Source organism: Zingiber officinale, chromosome 7A, assembly GCF_018446385.1.
Source record: "Zingiber officinale cultivar Zhangliang chromosome 7A, Zo_v1.1, whole genome shotgun sequence".
Classification (NCBI taxonomy): domain Eukaryota; kingdom Viridiplantae; phylum Streptophyta; class Magnoliopsida; order Zingiberales; family Zingiberaceae; genus Zingiber; species Zingiber officinale.
Window position 1 is genome coordinate 95,173,580 of NC_055998.1, and position 15,997 is coordinate 95,189,576.

The following is a 15,997-nucleotide window of genomic DNA, read 5'->3' on the forward strand; positions in this document are numbered from 1 at the left end:
CGGTCGACCGAACCTCGGATGGAGTTTGACCAGATAGAAGCGGAGCGAGAGGATCGGGCGGATCGGATGGGAGAAGATCACCTGATCGGTCGACCGAATAGGGGATCGGTCGACCGATCCGCCTCGGGTCAAACCTGATCTTGAGACTTGGGGATCTGGATCAGCGTCTGCAGAGCTATAAAAGGGAGCCTTGGGGTGCAGCTTCGATTATCAATCTAAGAAGCAATCTTTCTACTTCCTGCTGCTAACAAGTCGATCCCGAAGTGCTGCAATATCATCCTGATGACCCAGAGCTCAGTTCTTCCATCTTTCCATTGTCGTCGGTATATTTTATTGTTATTAATTATTGTACTTCAAATTGTAATCATTTAACGAGCCTATAGTTGTTACCCACCGAAAGCGATCAAGGATCGCGGACCTTCGAGTAGGAGTCGAGCTAGGCTCCAAACGAAGTAATTTGACTGTGTCTTCTGTGTGTGTTTTCATTTACTTTCCGCTGCGTTTAAATTACTCAAACGATTTCTGAAAAACGTGAAATAGCCGCGAGCACTATTCACTCCCCCCCTCTTTCGATCCAACAGGAACAAAACTATCCGACTAGTTAAAGTCGAATGACGACATCATTTAGACGAGGAAGCTACTTGGGAGCTCGAGGATACGATCTGAGCTTGATACCCTCACCTGTTTACTTGAGGTAGTGGGTTATTTTCCGTTCAGCATTTATACTTTCTATCTATTGTTAGTACTTGCTGATGGTAGATAATGAAAATTTGGGGACCAAATTTTTATTAGGGGGAGAATGTAAAATACCGAAAGGGCATATAACCATAAGGGAATTTTTTGGAATTTTTAGAAATTTTTTGAGAATTGTTCGGAGACAGTATGGCTCAGGTTACGGGGATCAATATTAGACCTCGGAAAAACCTGTTTGACTACCCCATTTAAACTAGGAAAAGTTCTATTTTTCTTTTCCTTTTCCCTTTTCTTTTCTTTTTCTTTTTTTTCTTTTCCTTCCGTTCACGCCGTGCCCAATCCTCTTCTCCTCTTTTCTCTTCTCCTTCTTCCTCCCCGAGCCCGATCCCCTTCCTCTCCACCGCCCCTCTCGTGCGCCACCGCCCGATCGCCGGAAGGAAGGGCCAACGCCAGCCCTCATCTCGTTGATGCCCTAGATTTCGTTGCTGCCACACCGATTTTTCCCTTCCTCTCGGTGTCGGCCACTTGTTCCTCTCTCCCAAACCCGATCGACTCCCAACCTCCACCGTTCTCACCGACGTCGATCACCCAAGTCCCGATCCGGTCATCTTCCTCCTCATCCCCTCTGCCCTAGCGCCGCCTTGCGACATCGCTGACCATCGCCTCCTCTTCAGCGGGTTTGTGGAACCTTTTTCCTCTGCGGTGTAGGTCTGCTACCGACCTCGTTCCTTGTCTTCCCTGTTGTATCGTCAAGTTGTGCCCTGGCATCGTCGCCACCCTTCTCTGTCCCGGCTCGACACCACACTGGCATTTGGATTTCACTAGAGACAGAAGCTTCGGACCTGTTTAGGGTACGATGTGTTTGGTATCAGGCTTGTAAGGATCTGATCACACTTTCTGTATGGGTATATTATGCTTAATTGGTTGATCAATCTTTGTAGTTTCAACCAGTCCTATTGAGGGTGATCCACAGATCAAGAATTGTTTTCCGATAGCAAATCCCTCCGGTCGTGAGCCATCAGTGAACATTATCGAGTTGGGTGAGTTTTGGATTAGTTCATGTATTAATCTAATCCAATTTGATTGTAGACTATTGGGGATACCTAATCCATTAAATTGTGAAATGGGTTAAGTTAAACCTAGTTGGATTTGGATTAATGGTTGGTTAGCTAATTAAATGCATAAGGGAATTAGCTAAATCCGTATATGTTTGATATTACAGGACTTTGATTCGGGACGAGCACATCGACATAGAGGTTGATTAGCTCGATCTACATTGGAGGCGGGTACCTTGACCTATCTATTTTGATATGTCTTGTTGTAGATTTTAGCAAGTAGCAATAATTATGTTTATATCTGCATCGATATGTCACTATTGCATGATTTGTTTGTTACTTGTTTAGCATTCATGCTCTGTTTATTATTTATGTTATGGAGGTAGTGACATGCCATGCTTTATGATATACTGGACTGGTTAGATACCATACCTGACATGTATACCTAGATCATATTATTTGATCCACGTATATGGTACATATTTTTATGGAGGTAGATAGGATCAGAATATTTCTATGCTTAGTGTTATACACCATCTCGCATGATTGCATGTTGTGCGATAGTCAGCTCCATTATTGTTCAGCGCATCGCCAGTTACATGGGTCTGCACACACAACCACTCATGGATTAGTGATTTTTATTCAGGCAGGGTGTGCAGCAGGTTGCTCTGTTTGGCTCCGTTGGTTCGCTCATGGGTAGTGTGACGCAGCGTGGTAGCCGGCAGGGATCCTTCCTCTGGATTGTCTTAGGGAGATGAGAGCATTGCGCTCCCCCACTTATAATTTGGGGTAGGAGGATAGGTGTACTCCGACAGCATCCCGTCCACTCGGTCACTCATCAGGAGCAGTGACGACAGAGTGCACGGTTGTCACAACCCTACCCACTCAGTCTCACCATCATGTGTAAGATGGCTGACTAGCGTCAGGGGTGACCAGGACATGTCATTGACATCATTTGCATGATGCATTTATTGCTTGTGGTTGATGCACTTGCTGCATTTTTGGTGGATGCATTGTTTGATATGCATACAGGATATGCATTTATTGCTTGTGTTTGCTGCACTTTATATGCTGCATATTGGATGGATACATTGTTTGACATGCATACAGGATTTACGATACTCTGGGTCTAACGACCTTGATATTCCTATACCCAGGTCCTGGTTAGTATAGATACTCCTTTGTTTTATAGTTTTGCATTTTCTATATGATATTCAGGATACTGTACGCATATTTATTACTACTTGTTATTATTTACTATGCATGTCAGCTAGGCATCCGCTGAGTGTTGGACTCACACCCCGTTATTACTATTTTCAGGTTGAGACTGTTCAGGAGGTTCCTGTCGCTAGTCCCCTACCATTGTGCGTCGCGACGAGTTCGCACATTTTGGTTTATGTTATTGTCTATGTTATTTAGACTATGTTTTCAGACTTATAGCTTTTAGCATTTCGATCTTATACATTTTATTATGTGCCGATGAGTTTTTATTTGAATGTATGCTGGAGTTTTGTGTTTTATGGGTGTAGTTGAGTAGGATATCGGATTTATGTTTTATGGGTGTAGTTGAGTAGGATATCGGATTTGTATTCTATGGGTGTAGTTGAATAGGAAATTTTGCGATGATTTCCTTATCTTTGCTTTAGTTTAGTTTATACTATTAAACTGCGTGGATGCTTGCTTATTGTACTTGTATTTTCATTGTTATTGTTCTGGCCGTGTTAGCCGATGTATATGTGGTCTGAGGGCATTGTAGAAAGTTTCAGATTGTCACTCGTACAGGGGTGATGTTGTCGAAATTTATTCTGGCAGAGACTACCTGGGGCGTGACAATTTATTTGGTATCAGAGCCAGGTTTGCGAGTCAAACTGGTATTTTCAGATTTGTACGAATTTTCGTTATGATTATGTTTCAAACTTCCGTTTTGGATTTGTACGAATTTCCATCGATTTTCTCGTACGGGAATTCGAGGTTATGTATGGGGATTGGACAGCGATGGAACATCTCCTGACGGCAATTAGGTAAAAGGTAATTTTATAATTTTTGTTACTTGTAGTAATATTTGGGTTATAATTGAACAGATATGAGGCGAGGTGCACGTGCTCCCGTGCCGAGACGTGGTGCAGGACGACCACGCAAGAGGATGTTGGAGTCCCTGGCAGTAGAGTCGCCCGAGACGTTTGCTGGAGTTGAGCCTGCCGGTCAGGAACAAAACTCCGCATGGTACTGCGGGCGCGTCGGGCTCTCAGACTCCGATGGTTTCAGAGGTAACTACCCCGACCGTATCCGTCGTACCCACTCCTACCGTATTTATGGTACCACCAACGGTACCACTGGCATACCCGGCACCACCACCATTAGTGCCTACGGTATACCAGGCACCACTGCCATCGGTGCCCACTGCATACGCGACACCCGCACCAGCAGTAGCAGTTGCTCCACCTCCGGTACCACCACCCACCGTACCTCCTGCCGCGCCCACCTATGCTGACCCTGCAGTGCCACCAATGACACCTGCCTCAGTCTATACAGCAGCACCAGGGATGCCTCCCCCGGCCTATGCAGCGGTACCACCTGTTATACCAGCTCCAGTGGTTCCGTCAGTTCCTGCAGCCGTCCTTACTCACCTCACTGATATAGTCACGGCATGAGCTCGGATCCCAGATTTGGTAGAGTCGATGAAAAGTCGATTCACCCTCTTCCACGGAGAGACCGATTCGAGTGTGGCCCAGTCCTGGATAGAGACCATGGAGCGGACCTTCTTCTACATGACTTGCTCCGAGTGGGAGAAAGCAGAGCTGGCTGCTTTCCATTTACGGGACGAGGCCGATATCTGGTGGGATACGCAGTGCTCCATCCTGGGCGAGCAGAACATCACCTGGGCAAGATTCAGAGAGACTTTTGAGAGCTGGTACTTGTCACGAGCATATCAGATGACTCGTCAATAGGATTTTCTGAACCTTCAGCAGAACAATCGCACCGTGACAGAGTACAATGCTAAGTTTAATCGGTTGGCCAGGCTTTGTCCAGAATTAGCTGAGGACAGATCCCGCATGCTACAGTTTGTCCAGGGATTGGATGGACATCTACAAGTAAAACTTATCGGTTTTGGGAGTTCATCCTATTTAGAGACGTTGGACAGAGTCCTTATGATTGAGTCAGCTCAGCAGAGAGCATTTCCGGATAGGAAAAGGAAGAAGATGGGTTAGACATCAGGACAGATCCAGCAAGCACAAGCGACTAGACAACAGCAGAGTGGTCGCAGTCATCCAGGTCAGGATACTTCTGGGGTTTCTGGTCAGCCTCAGAAGTCAGGGCAATCTTCATCAGGGCGTTCCCGGTCTTCTCAACAGAACCGGAAATAGTCCGCCAACGACACCCACTGCACCAGATGTGGGTCTAGAGACCACGTCATCATAGCCTGCTCCTTGGGACAGTCGGTTTGCTATTATTGCAAACTGCCCGAGCACCTGAGCCGAGATTGTTCGCTGAATGCTCAGCATATGGCTTCCGGAGTATCTGGTCATGGAGGACAACCTAGTCAGTCAGGAGCTTATCGAGGAGGGCAGAGAGTCAAATCTTCGCATAGGCAGCAGAGGACAGCTCCCTCGGCACCAACTGCATATGACATGCATGACAGGAGCACTCCGGTGCCCTCATAGTACCACAGAGTTTTGTTCCGGGCACAGTATCCGACTCAGGGGCAGTATTAGCCACAACCACTGGTCCAGTACCAGTCACAGCCCTAGTCGCTGGTCCAGTATCAGTCGCGGTCTACCTATCCGTCTCTGACTTAGTACCGGCATCGTCATAGTGGCAAGCTCAGACTCAAGCGCCGCAGCTTTTGGCAGCACTACCACCTCCACCACCACCAGAGACTGGACGTATTCATGCGGTTACCAGAGAGGATGCACAGCGGGCTGACGAATCCGTTTTCCACGGTACGATTTCTATTTATGCCTTATCCGCTGATATGCTGATAGATATTGTTAGCTCACATTCATTTATATCCTGTACCTTTATGCGGGACAGTAGTGGACTACCTACTCGTATACCGCAGTGACTGATCGTCTCCCTACCGTCCGGTGATACATTGGACGTCACTCAGGAGGTCAGAGGTTGCCCGTTAGATTTTGGCAACATGATACTTGTGGTTGATTTATTAGTGCTGGAAATGGTCGAGTTCGACATTATCCTTGGCATGGATTGACTGTCTGCATATAATGCCACGGTTGATTGCCAGGCCAGGGTGGTCACATTTCGACCTTCGAACCAACCCTCGTGGGATTTCACTAGCATCAGGGACAATGACATATCGATTATTTCAACGATTCAGGCTCAGAAGCTGTTGTCACATGGCTGTCAGGGATTTCTTGTGTCTATGATTCATACTGAAGACGGCAGTAGTTCTCAACTCTCCGACGTTCCAATAGTTCGAGAGTATCTTGATGTATTTCCAGAGGAGCTACCAGATTTGCCTTCCAGAAGGCAAGTGGAGTTTACTATTGAGTTGATTTCGGGAACCGCGCAGACATCCAAAGCTCCTTATCGTATGACACCAAAAGTGCTGAACGAACTGAAGGTTCAACTTTAGGAGCTTTTAGACAAGGGATTTATACGCCCTAGTGCTTTTCCGTGGGGTTCTTTGGTATTATTTGTCAAGAACAAGGATAGTACTCTGAGGTTGTGCATCGATTATAGACAGCTAAATGCAATGACTGTCAAGAATAAGTACCCCCTACCACGGATCAAGGATTTGTTTGATCAGTTTGTTATCGTTTTTATCGATGACATATTGGTCTACTCGTGTTCCGAGGAGGAACATGCGTAGCATTTTCGCACAGTCTTGGAGATTCTTCGATGACATCAGTTGTACGCGAAGTTCAGCAAGTGTACTTTCTGGTTATCCTCAGTCGATTTTCTGGGACATGTAGTCTCTAGCAGAAGTATTTTAGTAGACCCTCAGAAGATCGAGGCTGTCACCAGTTGGGAGCAGCCGAAATCAGTTCAGGAAATCCGCAATCTTTACAAATCTTTCTATCATTCTTCCTAACCATAAGAAAGTTAATTTGTGATTTATTATTCCCACTTTTAAATGTGACTAAGTGTTCTTCTCTTTTCTTAAAAAAACATATTAGCTAATATAAGGTCATATGCTATCGCAAAATCTAATATAGTTTTCCCTCCCTCATTCCTCGTTCCAAACCCATAACTCCCATGTACTCTCTCATATTCCTCATTTTTCACTCCGACATGCCCATTTAGATCACCTCATATTAAAATCATTTCATTTTGCGAAATATTTTGTAATATTTCATCTAAGTCCTCCCAAAACCTTGATTTGGTAGCTTCATCTAATCCTACTTGTGGTGCATATACGCTAATTATGTTCATAATTTCTTTCGCCACTATTATCTTAAGGGTTATAATTCTATCCCCTTTTCTAACTACTCCTACAACTTCATCCTTTAACAAATTATCTACAATAATACCCACTCTATTTCTTGCTTTACTCTTTCCAGTGTACCATAACTTAAAACCTGAGTTCTCTATTATCTTTGCCTTCTCGCCTGTCATGCCCGGCTGAAGGCATAGGCCTATAAGGCCTATGCCTAGGGCCTCAATATAATTGGGGCCCATTAATATTATATTTTTTAAAAATATATTTAATAATTGAAATTTAATTTTAATTAGAATTGGACGTTTCATTTCAAGAATGCCGCTTCGGCGCTTCGATTTCCGTGTAGGCGTGCACAGTAATATATACTGTATCGTCGCCACTTCGATTTTCTACTGTGCACATTGTACAACCATCTTTGAAGACTGCCGCTTCGATTTCCATGCACAGTAATACACTGTACAACCACCTATTCCAACGAAAAACAAAACTTCAATTAATTATATAAAATAATTCTTCTAGAATTCTATATAAAATCACTACAGAATTACTCATGTTTTCGTTCTCTAAGTCTCATACTCTCATCCTGCTCATATTTTCATCCTCTAAATTTCATCCTCTGTAATCTGTATTTTTTGTCCCTCATCATCTCGACGGTGATTCTTTCAGTCTCAGAATAATGAATACGACAAAACACCTTCAACCCTTCGCATTCCTTAATCGTCAGGTAATATTTTTTAAATTTTTTCTTCATTCTTGAAATGTTCTTTATTGTTCTGTATAAATAATAAATTATTGATGAAATGGACCCAAATATGAAATATGGTTAGAAAAATAGATTATTAGCAGTCGTATGAAAATTTTTTATCATTTTTCATCTCTCGCAAACAAATTACTACCATCGCAAACTTATAAGTATAGTTTATTATAAAATATAAACTGCTTAAATTAGTTTGAAATATTTTTTATTTTTTATTATATTTGTGCAGGTAATACTCAGTAATCAGTTTGAAATATCATCAAATTAAAACTACACGGCGTAAATCAGTTTTTATTGTTCATTTAATTCTAAGTAATTTTATTTTGATAAAATAATAGAGACTTAGTATTTTCTTTTCTAATATTATTTTAATATAAATATGTCTATGAAAAAATATGATTCTGTATATATGAAACGTATGAAAAAAAGAAAAATAGAAGAATTTATTCAATCTCAAAAAGGCGCACTTGATAGATTTATTATTAATAATCAAAATCAAAACTCAGAAAATAATATAATTGAAAATTTAAATGAAAAACTAATTGAATTTTCACCGGAAGATAATGTTTTAGGACAAAAAGAAATCTATCAAGAACTTTCTAATGATCACAAAACAAATTCATCAAATATTAATATTAATGAAGAAAATAATTATAATTTAGAAGAAGAAAAAGACGACTTAATAAATCATGAAAATAATTTTTTTAATAATATTGATGAAACCATTATTCAAAATATATATGATCTAGTACAATGGAAAAATATAAATACAAATTTAATAGATTTATTAGTTGAAAAGGGTCCAATTAGAGAAATCAATATTTCTTTTCCAAATGATGAAAATTCTAGACATTTTTTTATGATTCATTACATTCGAAAATTACAGAAAAACATGATAGAAAATGGTTAATATATTTAAAATAATTAGATAAAGTATTTTGTTTTTGTTGTAAATTATTTAGTCAAAAATCAATTACAATTCAATTAGCAAATGAAGGATGTCGTGATTTGAAAAATCTTAGTGCCAAGCTTAAAAGTCATGAAACAAGCAGTGAACATATTATAAATATAAATATTTGGTTTGATATTGAAATGAGATTGCTTAAAAATAAAATCATTGATCAAAATTTATAAGAAAAAATAAATAAGGAAAAAGAACATCGAAAGAATGTATTAATAAGAATTATTGTTATAGTTAAAAATCTTGCAAAAATTAATTTGGCATTCCGTGGCACAAATGAGAAAAATTATCAAGATAACAATGGAAAATTTTCAAGTTTAATTGAAATGATAGCAGAATTTGATCCTATAATACAAGAACACCTTAAACGTATTCAAAATGGTAAAGTTCATAATCATTATCTTGGTCATAATATACAAAATGAGTTAATAAATATATTAGGAAAAGAAGCAAATAATATTATAATTAAAAAAATAAAAGAAGCAAAATACTTTTCAGTTATACTTGATTGTACTCCTGATGTAAGTCATCAAGAACAAATGTCTCTTATATTAAGATGTGTAGATATTTCAACAAGTCCAATCAAAATAGAAGAATATTTTATAGAATTTTTAAAAGTAGATGATACATCAGGAAAAGGTCTTTTTGATACGCTTATTAATATAATAAAGAAAATTGAACTGGATGTGAATGACATAAGTGGACAAGGATATGATAATGGAGTTAATATGAAAGGTAAACAACAAGGTGTACAAAAGAGATTGTTAGGTATAAATTCTAGAGCTTTTTATACACCATGTGGTTGTCATAGTCTTAATTTAGTACTATGTGATATGGCTAATTCTTGTCCTAGTGCTATAACATTTTTGGTGTGATACAACGTATTTACTCATTATTTTCTTCTTCTACAAAAAGATGGAAAATTTTACAAGACCATGTTTCTAATTTAACTCTTAAACCATTATCACAAACACGTTGAGAAAGTCATCTTGAAAGCGTTAAAGCAATAAAATATCAAGCTCCACAGATAAAAAAAAGCTTTGTATAAACTTGTAGAAACTAGTGATGAACCTAAAACAAAAAGTGAAGCAAATTCTTTAGCAACATATGAGTTTGAAAATTTTGAATTTTTATTAGGTATGGTTATTTGGTATGATATATTATTTGCAGTTAACACTGTTAGTAAATTTTTACAATATAAAGATATGAATATTGCTATTGCATTAGATCAGTTAAAAGGTCTAGTTTCTTTTTTTAATGATTATAGAGAAAATGGATTTATATCTGCTGTGATTTCTACTAAAGAGATTGCAAATGAAATGAATATAGAACCAAAATTTCATGAAAAACGTGTAATTAAAAGAAATAAATGATTTGATGAGAATAAAATTAATGAAGTGAAGCTTTCACCTAAAGAATATTTTTAAATTAATTATTTTAATTATATTATTGACCATGTCATTTCTTCACTTCAAAGTAGATTTGAACAATTTAAAATATATGAAGATAATTTTAATTTTTTATATGATGTAGAAAAGTTAAAATTGCTTGATGATGAGTTTTTAAAAATAAAATGTTTAAATCTTGAAAATTTTTTAACACATGACATGTTATCTGGTAATGATGGTTTAGATTTATTTTTAGAATTAAAAGTTTTAAGAGAAATAATAAATCCAGAATTAAAAACCGCACTTGAGGTATTGAACTTTATAAAAAATTTAAATTCGTTTCCTAATGCATGGATAACTTATAGAATATTATTAACTATACCTGTTAGTGTAGCTTCAGCAGAAAGAAGTTTTTCAAAATTAAAATTAATAAAGTCTTATTTACGTTCAATAATGTCTCAAGAAAGATTAAATAATCTAACAATTTTATCAATTGAAAAAAATATTATCAAAACTCGAATATAAAAATTTAATTAATAATTTTGCATCTCAAAAAGTTAGAAAACTAAATTTTACATAAAAAATTATTTTAAATTAATATTTTATTTTTTAAAAAAAAAAATTTAAACCCACCATTGTCGGTCCCAAGTCCGAATGAAAAAGGGTGAGAGAAATTTTTTTTTAAAAAAAATATTAACGGCCTAAATTTTTTTTTTTTTTTTTGCCTAGGGCCTCATAGAACCTTGAGACGACCCTATCGCTTATCCATTTTGTCTCTTGTACACACAAAATATTAATTTTTCTCCTAATCATCATATCTACTACCTCTATTGATTTACCAGTGAGAGTTCCTATGTTCCATGTTCCAAATCTTAGATTATTAGTTTTCTTATCATATTTGTTCTTATCTAACCTATGGTGTGAGAACTCTTGCCTATTTAACACTACACCCAAGTTCTCATGGAGATGTAGCGGTTCTTACTGAGACGTTACAGTCAGACCCTGTAACGCGAACTCTTGTATATTTATCACTACACCCGAGTTCTGGAGATGTAGCGGTCCTTGCCGAGACGTTATATCGGACCCTGCAACGCGTTCCTTCCGAGGAACAACCTAGCATTAGTACAATAATTTAATGGATTCATTCATTGAATATTTGTCATAGTTTGACGCTGACTGACAACCTAACGTAACCCTCCTCCTTTATTCGGATTTAAGACCAATCATGACCAATCGTCATGGACGAAGTTAACCGATCTCCATGAAAATTTAAAATTTGTCTTGCTCCAAGTTTGAATCGTGATACTCTAAATCTATCCAACGTTTTGCCACTGTATTGTACCGGGGCGTCAAGTAGCTATCCTTGATAGTGCAACGGTCCCGATTGATTTAACACTCAGATGGCCTATTTGTTCTTTTCCACGTCTTCCAAGAGATTACACCGAACCGTGAGATGAACCGGGTTTATATATATATCGTTCCTTGGTTTATCCCGCAACCCTTCCTCCATCCCTGTCCCGATCGCCTCCTCCACGTTCTCTCTACGAGCTCCGACGAGAATCTTTTCTTCCCGATCGTCGTCATCGACTGGAGGCATAGATTTGTGGACGGTGGTGGATTTTCTTCGAGGCGGATCTCCTTCCTCCTCCCTCGAAATCTTCTGCCACAAGGTCCATTGCGGATTCTTCCTTTTGTTCGATTAGGTAAATCCTTCTTTGTCTGTGCCCTACTTGAGTAAAGGTCCTGGTTACAGTTCTACCTGCGTGTTACATCATGTGAAATCCTCTGAATTTAAATTATTGAATTTTATTTTGTGCTTTTGTGATTCAAGGAAGTAATATTTTCTTATGCTGTCAGATTTTGATATTATCACTTAAGCATTGTTGGTTGATGAGTGTTAGCAATTAACTCTGGTTGTTTGGAGGAACTAATGCTTAGCAATCAACCCTGGTTGTTTGAAGGGTATTGGCCCAAAACAAGCATTGAGAGTGAATGCTTCATTGGAAGATTATAAAGGGAAAGAAAACATTTAGGATTATATGTGCTTGATATTATTGCTTAAAAAACATTAACCAAAACTGTAGCTATGACATGATGAATTCTTTAAATAAAAAGATTAAAATATAATAAGATTTAATAGTATAAATGCAATGCAATTATTAAGGATGCACTTCCTCTTTACTATTGACTTTGAGCCTAAGTTACCTGTTGACAGGGTAGAAACGCAGATAATAGTTGATAATTTTACACTTAGATAGGACACGCAAGGACTTTACTTACTACTGGGATTGTTTTTGGCAACACTAGTAAGCATTGACTTTTGGTATTATGACGTTGTGTTAGTTTTTCTTCCTTTTTTCTTTTCAATTGAACTATTGTATTTTTTTTACCACTTAATGTTCGTGAATTAGCTTACAATAGATTGTCTTGTCTTGTTTCGTTGAATCATCTTAATTGAATTACAGGCTATTGGGATTTATGAGCATGTACCAATGGGATGGAACATTGTCTCCAAGTGAGTTTGATATTTCTGTTTCTGATCTTTGTGAGAGATGGAGAGAAGTTGGCACTTCTCTTCCTCAATGGGTTTGGCTACCTGATCGTGCACTAGGTGCTTTGTCATGCGATGTGGTGATACAGCATGCTATTTGTTTTCCTCTTTTTGTTGTCCCATTAATTGATCTATTTCATGAAGGTGGCTTTATCTTAGCTATCCATTACAGGCAGCAGGATACCTAGCAATCGAAAATATTTATCATCAAAATGCAAGTGAGGTTAGTGTGACTGCTAACTACTCTTGCATTAGTAGAAACTTCTAGCATCTAATTTCTTCCGTCTCTTTTCTTCTTCAGGAAGGAAGTTGCGAGGAAAGCATATCCAGGGACGAAGAGCCTTTTGATGAGGCTACCTTGGTAAACTTTACCAAATAAACCTCTTTTTTAATGCATTGGTCATTAGGAAAATTAGGTATTAAAATATTCTAAACTTTAAATTAAAAGCACATTATACCCATAGCAGTGGCATGTGCCTTACTGATCTATTTGAAAAGTTGTCTAGCTGAACAAATATTGATTTACATATACCCAATCTGATTCCACTCAATATTGGTGGAAAAAACATCATTTGTATGCAATAAAGCTCAAATTATATATATATATATATAATCAGTTTTTTATTTATGCTTTATAAATGTGTGTGTAAAGGGCAATTCGGTACACGAAGTTCCCGCTAATGTGGAGTAACGGGGAAAGATTTATTGTACGCAGTTTTATCCTGTTTTGTAAGAGACTGCTTCTAAGACTCAAACTCATGACCTCTAGGTCACGTGGGAGTAACTTTACCGTTACACCAAGGCTCCCCTTCAAGAGGATTTATAAATGTGTGTGTGTATATATATAACATTACTTATAACATTTTTTTTTTAAATCCCTCTTTCCTTTCCACCAAAGAAATTGCCACTCTTTCCATCCTTGGTTAGGAGGGAGATTATAATTTCCTTCCCTCCAAGGGTATACGAACTGCGTAATATTTCTTTTCTTTTAGTAAGACTTTTTCTTATTCTCTCTTTCCTTCCCACTTATCTATTTGGGTCTTATGCTTGGTTTACTTGGGTGAAAGATAGGAGATACTGAAAGACTAACAAGATTACATATGGAACTCCATACATACACTTTTTTACAACTTTCCCTCCCCTTCCCCTCTTCTCTTGTATCTTTCCATCCAAGTAAATCCACCCTTCATATTACTACTATGCTTATTCACTACAGGTAATATATATATATATATATATGCCTTAACTGATTATTTCCAACTCTTTTATTTTAGGTTTCAAGTAACAAAAATGACATGCATATCTATGATTACCACATACTCTACAGCTTCACTTTATATATATATATATATATATATGCCTTAACTGATTATATCCAACTCTTTTATTTTAGGTTCCAAGTAACAAAAATGACATGCATATCTATGATTACCACATACTCTACAGCTTCACTTTCAGGGTTCCTGTTCTTTATTTCCGTGGATATCAATCTGGTATGTCAATTACAGGAGATTTTGTCCATGAAGTTGCATTTGCCTTCCACTAAGCCAAGAATGATCTTTATGCAGATGGTTGTCCTTTGAAGTTAGTTGACATCGAGAAAGACCTGCCTGCTTACTCTCTCAAACTACTTAGGGAATCAAAATGGGCATTCATCACCCAGGAGGTAATTCATACATCCTTTTCCCCCTTCGTTTTCATTATATTACATATCGCCGATATGCCTAAACCAAGTTCAACTCTGGAGACATCAGGATCATCCTTATCTCCATCGACCATGGTATACTTTACATCCCTGTGGTACAGGTGATTGGATGAAGTTTTTGCTTTGCAGTGATGCTCCAAATAAGATCCCTCCTCTTCATGGCTATTTATCTGCGTGGCTATCAGTCATAGGTCAGGTTGTTGGGTTGAGAATTCCTATTGGGTTTTTTAAATCAGTGTAGATGGTCTATGGCTATGACTGACAAAAACTTTGTAATTTCACAAAAGCTTATTAATGCTAAATTTTCACATCTCCCTCGTAATGGATTTGTACTTTTTCATGATATTATGGTATTGCATGTGTAAGTTGTCAATTGGGTTTGGCTGTTGGAGTTGTTAATTGGGTTAGGTCGCACCTGTGGCCTGGCTCATCCCAATTGAAGGAAGCTGATAGGAGGTGGAGCCTAGCTCTTCTCAATTGAAGGAAGCTGATAGGAGTTAATGACTGCTCTACAGTAAGACCTAAACACTTATTTAACTGAAAAGCATCTATTTGAAGTACAAAGAATTAGTCTTAGACTGAAGTTGTCAAAATTGAGATTCTATCTAAGATGTGAAAAGGTTATTGTAGTGTAGATAAATAAAATTATTTATTTTGTACTTGTGTGCTTCTAAACCATGTTATGCAGATGCTTATAGATGTCAAACTCTGGGCTTTTGTTTTTCACGAGATACACCCAAGCCTTTCTACAAGCATCATCTATGAATGTAATAAAAAATTGATTTCCAATCAATGACTTCACCTCAAATAGACCACAAACATTTGAATGTATTAATAGTCTATCTTCTGCTCCTTTCTTTCCGTATCAATTCCAAAGGATATTCTATATTCACTTCTTTTTGAGCAAACAATAATCATAGTATTCGACTTTTTTTTTTATCATTGGTGAGTTTACTTCAGGACTGACTAAACCATGCATTCTAAATCTGTCTCTTTTCTAGGACTGGATCTTCCATTCCACAAGTCAGATGATTCATCCTTCACTACAGTAAGCTATGCAGAACTAACTTTTGTATGTGTTTTATAGTGTGTAATAGCTTTCTGATTGCTACTATTAGTTGAGTTATTCAGTTTACCATTAAAGTATTCTGAAAGTTTTCTTTGTTGAAAGTGTGCCCTGTACTACTTCTAGTTATGTATCTTAGGGACACTTCTGTTGACTGACTTCATTTATCTAGACTTTAAGTGTTCGTAGGTAGTGAAATACTTTTTCCTTGGAACCTAAACGATATCAATTGAACCAATAATCCACTCATTTACAATGTGATAGCACTTGGCTAATTGTATCATTTGTTGGTGATGTGGCGACAACAATACTTTTTATCTTTATGGAGCAACCTAGAGTTCAACATCATGTCACTGAGCTTACAGCAATAGTGCTTTAGAAGTCTGGTTTCTTTCTTGTTTCAAACGCAATCATAGGTGA

At 37.8% G+C, this 15,997-nt stretch overlaps 1 protein-coding gene across 8 annotated transcripts; it reads left to right on the forward strand.

The window, feature by feature from the left end:
• Positions 1 to 1,003: 1,003 nt before the first annotated feature.
• Positions 1,004 to 14,821, forward strand: LOC122001817 (ubiquitin-like-conjugating enzyme ATG10). 8 transcript variants are annotated; one of them, XM_042556761.1, is made up of 10 exons: positions 1,004 to 1,544; positions 1,635 to 1,733; positions 1,916 to 1,975; positions 3,069 to 3,112; positions 12,721 to 12,770; positions 12,951 to 13,029; positions 13,108 to 13,167; positions 14,200 to 14,299; positions 14,375 to 14,472; positions 14,561 to 14,821. In XM_042556761.1, exons 5-10 carry the CDS (start codon positions 12,748 to 12,750, stop codon positions 14,750 to 14,752), a joined length of 552 nt encoding a protein of 183 aa, XP_042412695.1. In that variant the 5' UTR covers positions 1,004 to 1,544; positions 1,635 to 1,733; positions 1,916 to 1,975; positions 3,069 to 3,112; positions 12,721 to 12,747; the 3' UTR covers positions 14,753 to 14,821. The 8 variants fall into 8 exon arrangements, with proteins under 8 accessions (XP_042412695.1, XP_042412694.1, XP_042412698.1 ...); XM_042556764.1 differs by having other exon boundaries at positions 1,005 to 1,544; positions 12,979 to 13,029; XM_042556760.1 differs by lacking the exon at positions 3,069 to 3,112.
• Positions 14,822 to 15,997: the final 1,176 nt, after the last annotated feature.

Bases quoted from the DNA above. Each gene is read 5' to 3' on its own strand.
- LOC122001817 (XM_042556758.1), top strand. From the start codon at position 12,734: ATGAGCATGTACCAATGGGATGGAACATTGTCTCCAAGTGAGTTTGAT. The intron at 13,030-13,107 runs GTTAGTGTGACT...TTTCTTCTTCAG, and splicing joins ATCATCAAAATGCAAGTGAG to GAAGGAAGTTGCGAGGAAAG. The intron at 14,300-14,374 runs GTATGTCAATTA...ATCTTTATGCAG, and splicing joins TTTCCGTGGATATCAATCTG to ATGGTTGTCCTTTGAAGTTA.